An 11,466-nucleotide genomic window follows, 5' to 3' on the forward strand; every position below is an offset into this window, starting at 1 on the left:
CGCCGCCCATTTTTACAATGCATCTTATTCGGTGGAGTTTATCGGAGATTGGCGTTCAACGTTATTGAGTTTTTTTTTTTTTACAATGTATCTTCTTAAAATGTGATTTTAGACCTAACCTTAACCACATTGTTAACCTTGAATTAAGACCAAAAAGCAAATGTTTGTTTCCAACTTTGTGGCTGTGCTATCTAGTGGAAACAACAACAGAGATGTACATTTTTAGCAAAGGAATGTTAGATTTTGTCGATTCGGAAGCCATGTTTTCAACGTCCAGTTCACAGATATTTCACCGGATGAATACATTTGAAGCACCCTCTTGGCGTTTCCACTCACAAGCAAATGTGGTAGCGAGAGGAAGCCCAGTGGCCGGCAGTGGGATAAAATTGAGCGAGATTCATTTTGGCCGACATTCTGACAATTTTCTCATCGATGAGAAAACATTTGATCTCAATACAGTTTTCTGTTCTATAATGTATTATGTACAGAGTGAACTAGGTTTTGTAGACTTTGCTCTTTGCTCAACATTTTCTTTTTATCGCGTTGTTTAGGAGTGCAAAGGCGAATTTAGTTATTGCACGTCATGCTTAATTTGTTTACGGACATGTGTTGGAGTTAACTACTGGATGAGAAATGGCTTGTGAGTCTTAATGACGGCTGGGGAACCAGGATTGACCCAGTAACTGGAAATTAATCTGCTCTGGATTTTACTTTGATCTCAAATTCAATGGCAGGCAGATGTAGTTGGGAGGTTTTGGAGGAATCTATAGTGGGTAGTGATCACGATCCTATCATGGGGGAGGAAGAATCAGGAGTTGAGTGAACAGGAGTTGTCTCATGTAGATCTTTAATTTAGATGTAGAAACAGTAAATTATGGAATAATAGGAGCAATAGTAGGGACCTCAAGGCAGGTGATTCCTATGGGTCCATGGGGGAGAAAGAGTAATGCAGTCCCTTGGTGGAGTGAAGGGTGTAGAGAAGCAGTGAAGACTAGAAACAGAGCTTTCAGAATGTTAATAAGGTCCCATAATTACCAGCACCTGATTCAGTATAAACAAGTAGTAGTAAGGAGGATCATTAGGACAGCTAAGAGGGAGTATTGGCACTGTTTCTGTGGAAATATAGGCAGGACCACTCCTGTGGGAGAGGTATGGGAGATGAGTGGGGTCAGAAGAGATTGGGATCTCCCTGTGCTGAAAAGTGGGGGCAGTGAGAGATATTGTTGCAGTGAGAGATATGGAGAAGGCAGAGATGTCAGCCCAGTTATTTGTGAAGGTGCACAGCTCTAATAATCTGACAGAAGAGGGGCAGCATGGAGGAGAGAGCGGGTCAGAGGAGAACATCCGGGGGTCCTGGATCAGAAAGAGATGGTGGGGGAGAGAGAGTGTCAGAGGAGAACATCTGGGGTTGCTGGATCAGAAAGAGATGGTGGGGGAGAGAGAGGGTCAGAGGAGAACATCTGGGGTTGCTGGATCAGAAAGAGATAGGGAGAGAGAGGGTCAGAGGAGAACATCTGGGGTTGCTGGATCAGAAAGAGATGGTGGGGGAGAGAGAGGGTCAGATGAGAACATCTGGGGTTGCTGGATCAGAAAGAGATGGTGGGGGAGAGAGAGGGTCAGAGGAGAACATCTGGGGTTGCTGGATCAGAAAGAGATGGTGGGGGAGAGAGAGGGTCAGAGGAGAACATCTGGGGTTCCTGGATCAGAAAGAGATGGTGGGGGAGAGAGAGGGTCAGAGGAGAACATCTGGGGTTCCTGGATCAGAAAGAGATGGTGGGGGAGAGAGAGGGTCAGAGGAGAACATCTGGGGTTCCTGGATCAGAAAGAGATGGTGGGGGAGAGAGAGGGTCAGAGGAGAACATCTGGGGTTCCTGGATCAGAAAGAGATGGTGGGGGAGAGAGAGGGTCAGAGGAGAACATCTGGGGTTGCTGGATCAGAAAGAGATGGTGGGGGATACATTGAATGGCCCTTTTACGTTGGCTGATATGAAGAGTGCATTAGCTAAAGCTGGGGTAAAAAAAAAATCCCTTTATTTAACTAGGCAAGTCAGTTAAGAACGAAGTCTTATTTTCATTGACGGCCTAGGAACAGTGGGTTTAACTGCCTTGTCCAGGGGCTGAACGACTGTGTGTTTTTCTAGAAGGAAGGTTGTGGAGGAAATATACCTGAAGCTGAATGGAAGGAATCTGGAGAGGGTGGGAGTGGTTTAGGTTCCTGGGCGTCTGGTTTGACACTCGATTGACATGGGCGGAGCATATTAACAGAGTAGTTGTCAAAGCAAGGAAAATATTGGATGTGATGCTTTGCTGGTCAGGAATGGAGAGGTGTTAAAAATGTTATATATAGCGCTGTTAATGTCATCAATGGATTATGGAAGTATAGCATATGGATCATAAAGCTAGATGTTATCCAGTCCCAAGCCCTAAGAATATGTTGTGGAGCACTCAGGACCTCCTGGTGGCAGCGATGCAGAGAGTGTTGGGAGAGATGCCGGTTAAGTTAAGAAGACAACAGCTAGCCATGACATATTGGGTAAATCTTAAAAGACATAAGGTCACACATCCGAAAAAAAGGTGCTCCTAGAGTGTTGGGAACATGGACAAAATCTGAATACAAGCTTTGGGTGGATAGGCAATTGCATGGCGAGAGAGATGGGGTTGTTTGGGAGGGAGTTTAGTCCCTCTGTGCTTCTTCCTGGTGTCCCACCTTGGTTTCCTGTCGGGTGTATCACCGCCTGGTACGGCAACTGCACCGAAAGGGTCTCCAGAGGGTGGTGCGGTCTGCCCAAGACATTACCGGGGGCAAACTACCCGCCCTCCAGGACACCTAGAGCACCCGATGTCACAGGAAGGCCATCATCCAGAAAGCTTTGGTCACTACAGGTGCATCAAAGCTGGGACAGAGAGACTGAAAAACAGCTTCTATCACAAGGCCATCAGACTGTTAAACAGCCATCACTAGCACATTAGAGGGTGCTGCCTGTAGGCATAGACTATAAATCGCTGGCCACTTTAAGGAATGGAACACTAGTCACTTTAGTAATGTTTACATATCATGCAGTACTCATCTCATATGTATATACTGTATTCTGTACTATTCTACAGTATCTTAGTCACTAATAATGTTTACATATCTTGCATTACTCATCTCATATGTATATACTGTATTCTACACTATTCTATGGTATCTTAGTCACTTAATGTTTACATATCTGGCATTACTCATCTCATATGTACATACTGTATTCTATACTATTCTATGGTATCTCATTCACTTAATAATGTTTACATATCTTGCATCATACATATATACTGTATTCTACACTATTCTACTGTATCTTAGTCCGTTCCGCTCTGACATCGCTCGTCCATATGTATATAGTCTAAATTCATTCCTACAAAGATTTATGTGTATTGGGTATATGCTGTGTAATTTCTTTTAGATATGACTTGTTAGATATCACTGCACTGTCGGAGCTAGAAGCACAAGCATTTCGCTACACCCGCAATAACATCTGATAATCATGTGTATGTGACCAATTAAAATGTGATTTGATTTATTTTGACACCTGTATAAGATCAAGGAAAAGGTGGGGACAGGTTGGTCCTCAGGCTGCTAGAGAAGGGAGGTAAAAGTGTAGTCACAAGGCTGAGACTGTTACACACAAGTACATTGAAAGTGGTGGGGGAACATCCAGCTGGGAGGTGTGATCATTGTCAGGAGGTGATGGAGACAGTGGATGTTCTATTTCAGTGCCAGAAATATGTGAGAGAAAGGTAGCGATTTTTATTAGATTTGAGGAGTAATGGGGCTGAAGAGCCAGGATTAAGTGAACTGCTGGGACATCTTCAGGGGATGTCGTTTTAAATTATGTATTTCGTTTCGTTTGGGAGACGAGATTATTGGGTAGAATAAAACCTTCACTGTCTCTGGTCCACAATCCAGACCGGTTGGTGGCGGTAATGCACCTTAAAGTTGGTTGCCAACCGCCATATAAAATCCACAGAAGAAGACTAATTTCTTCCCACTGGAAACGACAGACTGTGGTCTATTTTGGGTTAGTTATTTAAAAAATCGTTGTCCAGTTTCCGCTCTGCTTTAGCTATTTAGCTAACTGACAATCTAGTTAGTTATTTAGCCGTCTTTGTTTATATTGATAAAACTCTCTTATTTTGACACAATTTAGGTCGCCAACCTATCGTCAGTCATTTAATAAGTTCAAGCTCGCGAAAAGAAAGAAAGAAACCACGAAGAATATGGAGGTTGATTTCCCAGAGCAAGACGCTAGTAGCACGGACGAAGAAGACACTGTCAGCTCCTCTGTATCTGAAGATGGAGACAGCTCGGGTAAGGAATACAGTAAATGTAGCTAACTAGATTTAACTAGGCCAAATGTAGCTTGCTGTTGTGCAGTTTCAAAATGTTTTACGTGTGTGTTAGTACAGTGTGCATGGCGATTTTGGTTTATGGTCTCGTTATGACTAAAGTGATGCTGCTTGGCCATGTTGCTATAGTTGCTAGCTTGCTACTTCTACTTTGTTTACTGTGTTGGAGTTGTCTGACAGTTGACATGTTTATTTTGCCAACAGAGATGAACGACGAGGACTGCGAGAGGAGACGAGTGGAATGCATGGACGAGATGACTACCCTGGAGAAGCAATTCGGCGACTTGAAAGAACAGTAAATAAAATTGGCTACTTCGCAAATTGATTCAGTCTTACCCGATTGATTACTTTCTGATCCATGTTTACGTGCAGCCAAGTCAACTAGCTACTGATGATGCTGCTATATTGACTCACCCCTGTCTATCCCGTTATGACTAGACTGTACAAGGAGAGGCTCTGTCAGGTGGATATAAAGCTACAGGAGGTCATAGCAGCCTGTGCCCAAGAGTATCTGGAACCACTGGCCAACCTACAGGAGAATATGCAGATCAGAACTAAAGTGGGCGGTGAGTTTCCATGTCACTTTGCCTAGACTAGATTGGATACTAACGTCACACTTTGCATTTTAACTTTAGTTGTGACAGGCGGCTGATGTCAACGTCAGAAAGATCAGTGGTTTTCTAACATTTTAGCTGTGTGTTCCTTAGATGACTTACCTACTGGGTTCCTGGGTAGGCTACCTCCAAATATAACGAACAGACATTTGTTTATATACGTTGTCTATAGTCTCAGAAGGCTGGGTCTATCATCGGCACCCACCAGGACAATCTAGAGCCCATCCTGGATAAGCGGATCCTCAGAAAAATGAGGCGTATAGAAGCCAGCACGAGACACCCCCTCCACAGTACCTGGAGCATCACAGTACTATGGCCAAGACTAGACACCCCCTCCACAGTGCCTGGAGCATCACAGTGCTATGGCCAAGACTAGACACCCCCCACAGTACCTGGAGCATCACAGTGCTATGGCCAAGACTAGACACCCCCACAGTACCTGGAGCATCAGAGCGCTATGGCCAAGACTAGACACCCCTCCACAGTACCTGGAGCATTACAGTGCTATGGCCAAGACTAGACCCCCCACCCCCCACAGTACCTAGAGCATCACAGTACCATGGCCAAGACTAGACCCCCCACAGTACCTGGAGCATCACAGTACTATGGCCACGACTAGCCACCCCCCACAGTACCTGGAGCATCACAGTACTATGGCCAAGACTAGACACCCCCTCCACAGTACCTGGAGCATCACAGTACTATGGCCAAGACTAGACACCCCCTCCACAGTACCTGGAGCATTACAGTACTATGGCCAAGACTAGACACCCCTCCACAGTACCTGGAGCATCACAGTACTATGGCCAAGACTAGACACCCCTCCACAGTACCTGGAGCATTACAGTGCTATGGCCAAGACTAGACACCCCCTCCACAGTACCTGGAGCATTACAGTGCTATGGCCAAGACTAGACACCCCCTCCACAGTACCTGGAGCATCAGAGTACTATGGCCAAGACTAGACCCCCTCCACAGTACCTGGAGCATCACAGTACTATGGCCAAGACTAGACACCCCTCCACAGTACCTGGAGCATTACAGTGCTATGGCCAAGACTAGACACCCACTCCACAGTACCTGGAGCATCACAGTACTATGGCCAAGACTAGACCCCCCACCCCCCACAGTACCTAGAGCATCACAGTACCATGGCCAAGACTAGACCCCCCCCCACAGTACCTGGAGCATCACAGTACTATGGCCACGACTAGCCACCCCCCACAGTACCTGGAGCATCACAGTACTATGGCCAAGACTAGACACCCCTCCACAGTACCTGGAGCATCACAGTACTATGGCCAAGACTAGACACCCCTCCACAGTACCTGGAGCATCACAGTACTATGGCCACGACTAGCCACCCCCCACAGTACCTGGAGCATCACAGTACTATGGCCACAACTAGCCACCCCCTCCACAGTACCTGGAGCATTACAGTGCTATGGCCAAGACTAGACACCCCCTCCACAGTACCTGGAGCATTACAGTGCTATGGCCAAGACTAGACACCCCCTCCACAGTACCTGGAGCATCACAGTGCTATGGCCAAGACTAGACCCCCCACAGTACCTGGAGCATCACAGTGCTATGGCCAAGACTAGACACCCCTCCACAGTACCTGGAGCATCAGAGCGCTATGGCCAAGACTAGACACCCCCTCCACAGTACCTGGAGCATTACAGTGCTATGGCCAAGACTAGACCCCCCCACCCCCCACAGTACCTAGAGCATCACAGTACCATGGCCAAGACTAGACCCCCCCCCACAGTACCTGGAGCATCACAGTACTATGGCCACAACTAGCCACCCCTCCACAGTACCTGGAGCATCACAGTACTATGGCCACGACTAGCCACCCCCCACCCCCCACAGTACCTGGAGCATCACAGTACTATGGCCACGACTAGCCCCCCACCCCCCACAGTACCTAGAGCATCACAGTACCATGGCCAAGACTAGTCACCCCTCCACAGTACCTGGAGCATTACAGTGCTATGGCCAAGACTAGACCCCACCCCCCACAGTACCTAGAGCATCACAGTACCATGGCCAAGACTAGACCCCCCACAGTACCTGGGGCATTACAGTGCTATGGCCAAGACTAGACACCCCTCCACAGTACCTGGAGCATCACAGTGCTATGGCCAAGACTAGACACCCCCCCCACAGTACCTGGAGCATCACAGTGCTATGGCCAAGACTAGACACCCCCTCCACAGTACCTGGAGCATCAGAGCGCTATGGCCAAGACTAGACACCCCCTCCACAGTACCTGGGGCATTACAGTGCTATGGCCAAGACTAGACCCCCCCACAGTACCTAGAGCATCACAGTACCATGGCCAAGACTAGACCCCCCACAGTACCTGGAGCATCACAGTACTATGGCCACGACTAGCCACCCCCCCACAGTACCTGGAGCATCACAGTACTATGGCCAAGACTAGACACCCCCTCCACATTACCTGGAGCATCACAGTACTATGGCCACGACTAGCCACCCCCCCCACAGTACCTGGAGCATCACAGTACTATGGCCACAACTAGCCACCCTCCACAGTACCTGGAGCATCACAGTACTATGGCCACGACTAGCCCCCCCACAGTACCTGGAGCATCACAGTACTATGGCCACGACTAGCCCCCACCCCCACAGTACCTAGAGCATCACAGTACCATGGCCAAGACTAGACACCCCCTCCACAGTACCTGGAGCATTACAGTGCTATGGCCAAGACTAGACCCCACCCCCCACAGTACCTAGAGCATCACAGTACCATGGCCAAGACTAGACCCCCCACAGTACCTGGAGCATCACAGTACTATGGCCAAGACTAGACCCCCTCCACAGTACCTGGAGCATCACAGTACTATGGCCAAGACTAGACACCCCCTCCACAGTACCTGGAGCATTACAGTGCTATGGCCAAGACTAGACACCCACTCCACAGTACCTGGAGCATCACAGTACTATGGCCAAGACTAGACCCCCCACAGTACCTAGAGCATCACAGTACCATGGCCAAGACTAGACCCCCCCACAGTACCTGGAGCATCACAGTACTATGGCCACGACTAGCCACCCCCCACAGTACCTGGAGCATCACAGTACTATGGCCAAGACTAGACACCCCTCCACAGTACCTGGAGCATCAGAGCGCTATGGCCAAGACTAGACACCCCCTCCACAGTACCTGGAGCATCAGAGCGCTATGGCCAAGACTAGACACCCCTCCACAGTACCTGGAGCATTACAGTGCTATGGCCAAGACTAGACCCCCCCCACCCCCCCCACAGTACCTAGAGCATCACAGTACCATGGCCAAGACTAGACCCCCCCACAGTACCTAGAGCATCACAGTACCATGGCCAAGACTAGACCCCCCCCACAGTACCTGGAGCATCACAGTACTATGGCCACAACTAGCCACCCCCTCCACAGTACCTGGAGCATCACAGTACTATGGCCACGACTAGCCACCCCCCACAGTACCTGGAGCATCACAGTACTATGGCCACGACTAGCCCCCCACCCCCACAGTACCTAGAGCATCACAGTACCATGGCCAAGACTAGACACCCCCTCCACAGTACCTGGAGCATTACAGTGCTATGGCCAAGACTAGACCCCACCCCCCACAGTACCTAGCGCATCACAGTACCATGGCCAAGACTAGACCCCCCACAGTACCTGGGGCATTACAGTGCTATGGCCAAGACTAGACACCCCCTCCACAGTACCTGGAGCATCACAGTGCTATGGCCAAGACTAGACACACCCCCCACAGTACCTGGAGCATCACAGTGCTATGGCCAAGACTAGACACCCCCTCCACAGTACCTTGAGCATCAGAGCGCTATGGCCAAGATTAGACACCCCTCCACAGTACCTGGGGCATTACAGTGCTATGGCCAAGACTAGACCCCCCCCCACCCCCCACAGTACCTAGAGCATCACAGTACCATGGCCAAGACTAGACCCCCCCCACAGTACCTGGAGCATCACAGTACTATGGCCACGACTAGCCACCCCCCACAGTACCTGGAGCATCACAGTACTATGGCCAAGACTAGACACCCCCTCCACATTACCTGGAGCATCACAGTACTATGGCCACGACTAGCCACCCCCCACAGTACCTGGAGCATCACAGTACTATGGCCACAACTAGCCACCCCTCCACAGTACCTGGAGCATCACAGTACTATGGCCACGACTAGCCCCCCACAGTACCTGGAGCATCACAGTACTATGGCCACGACTAGCCCCCACCCCCCGCAGTACCTAGAGCATCACAGTACCATGGCCAAGACTAGACACCCCCTCCACAGTACCTGGAGCATTACAGTGCTATGGCCAAGACTAGACCCCACCCCCCACAGTACCTAGAGCATCACAGTACCATGGCCAAGACTAGACCCCCCACAGTACCTGGAGCATCACAGTACTATGGCCACGACTAGCCACCCCTCCACAGTACCTGGAGCATTACAGTGCTATGGCCAAGACTAGACACCCCTCCACAGTACCTGGAGCATCACAGTGCTATGGCCAAGACTAGACACCCCCCACAGTACCTGGAGCATCACAGTGCTATGGCCAAGACTAGACACCCCTCCACAGTACCTGGAGCATCAGAGCGCTATGGCCAAGACTAGACACCCCTCCACAGTACCTGGGGCATTACAGTGCTATGGCCAAGACTAGACCCCCCACAGTACCTAGAGCATCACAGTACCATGGCCAAGACTAGACCCCCCACAGTACCTGGAGCATCACAGTACTATGGCCACGACTAGCCACCCCCCCCACAGTACCTGGAGCATCACAGTACTATGGCCAAGACTAGACACCCCTCCACATTACCTGGAGCATCACAGTACTATGGCCACGACTAGCCACCCCCCACAGTACCTGGAGCATCACAGTACTATGGCCACAACTAGCCACCCCTCCACAGTACCTGGAGCATCACAGTACTATGGCCACGACTAGCCCCCCCCACAGTACCTGGAGCATCACAGTACTATGGCCACGACTAGCCCCCACCCCCCACAGTACCTAGAGCATCACAGTACCATGGCCAAGACTAGACACCCCTCCACAGTACCTGGAGCATTACAGTGCTATGGCCAAGACTAGACCCCACCCCCCACAGTACCTAGAGCATCACAGTACCATGGCCAAGACTAGACCCCCCACAGTACCTGGAGCATCACAGTACTATGGCCAAGACTAGACCCCCTCCACAGTACCTGGAGCATCACAGTACTATGGCCAAGACTAGACACCCCTCCACAGTACCTGGAGCATTACAGTGCTATGGCCAAGACTAGACACCCACTCCACAGTACCTGGAGCATCACAGTACTATGGCCAAGACTAGACCCCCCCCCCCCACAGTACCTAGAGCATCACAGTACCATGGCCAAGACTAGACCCCCCCCCACAGTACCTGGAGCATCACAGTACTATGGCCACGACTAGCCACCCCCCACAGTACCTGGAGCATCACAGTACTATGGCCAAGACTAGACACCCCTCTCCACAGTACCTGGAGCATCACAGTACTATGGCCAAGACTAGACACCCCTCCACAGTACCTGGAGCATCACAGTACTATGGCCACGACTAGCCACCCCCCACAGTACCTGGAGCATCACAGTACTATGGCCACAACTAGCCACCTCCTCCACAGTACCTGGAGCATCACAGTGCTATGGCCAAGACTAGACACCCCCCACAGTACCTGGAGCATCACAGTGCTATGGCCAAGACTAGACACCCCTCCACAGTACCTGGAGCATCAGAGCGCTATGGCCAAGACTAGACACCCCCCACAGTACCTGGAGCATTACAGTGCTATGGCCAAGACTAGACCCCCACCCCCCACAGTACCTAGAGCATCACAGTACCATGGCCAAGACTAGACCCCCCCCACAGTACCTAGAGCATCACAGTACCATGGCCAAGACTAGACCCCCCCACAGTACCTGGAGCATCACAGTACTATGGCCACAACTAGCCACCCCTCCACAGTACCTGGAGCATCACAGTACTATGGCCACGACTAGCCACCCCCCACAGTACCTGGAGCATCACAGTACTATGGCCACGACTAGCCCCCCACCCCCCACAGTACCTAGAGCATCACAGTACCATGGCCAAGACTAGACACCCCTCCACAGTACCTGGAGCATTACAGTGCTGTATGGCCAAGACTAGACCCCACCCCCCACAGTACCTAGCGCATCACAGTACCATGGCCAAGACTAGACCCCCCACAGTACCATTACAGGCTATGGCCAAGACTAGACACCCCTCCACAGTACCTGGAGCATCACAGTGCTATGGCCAAGACTAGACACCCCCCACAGTACCTGGAGCATCACAGTGCTATGGCCAAGACTAGACACCCCTCCACAGTACCTTGAGCATCAGAGCGCTATGGCCAAGACTAGAC

The 11,466-nt window shown here is 50.4% G+C and overlaps 1 protein-coding gene across 1 annotated transcript in view; it reads left to right on the forward strand.

Annotated features, from left to right (window-relative positions):
- The first annotated feature begins 3,901 nt into the window (after nt 1–3,901).
- Nucleotides 3,902–11,466, forward strand: part of LOC118387127 (breast cancer metastasis-suppressor 1-like protein-A) — a 33,959-nt gene continuing 26,394 nt past the window's right edge. The window contains exons 1-4 of the mRNA XM_035775299.2: nt 3,902–4,058; nt 4,188–4,348; nt 4,591–4,681; nt 4,825–4,952. Of these exons, the coding sequence (XP_035631192.1) occupies nt 3,964–4,058; nt 4,188–4,348; nt 4,591–4,681; nt 4,825–4,952 (475 nt within the window). The 5' untranslated portion in view covers nt 3,902–3,963. The remainder of the gene's footprint in view (nt 4,059–4,187; nt 4,349–4,590; nt 4,682–4,824; nt 4,953–11,466) is intronic.

This window comes from Oncorhynchus keta, chromosome 8 (genome assembly GCF_023373465.1).
Source record: "Oncorhynchus keta strain PuntledgeMale-10-30-2019 chromosome 8, Oket_V2, whole genome shotgun sequence".
Taxonomy (NCBI): Eukaryota; Metazoa; Chordata; class Actinopteri; order Salmoniformes; family Salmonidae; genus Oncorhynchus; species Oncorhynchus keta.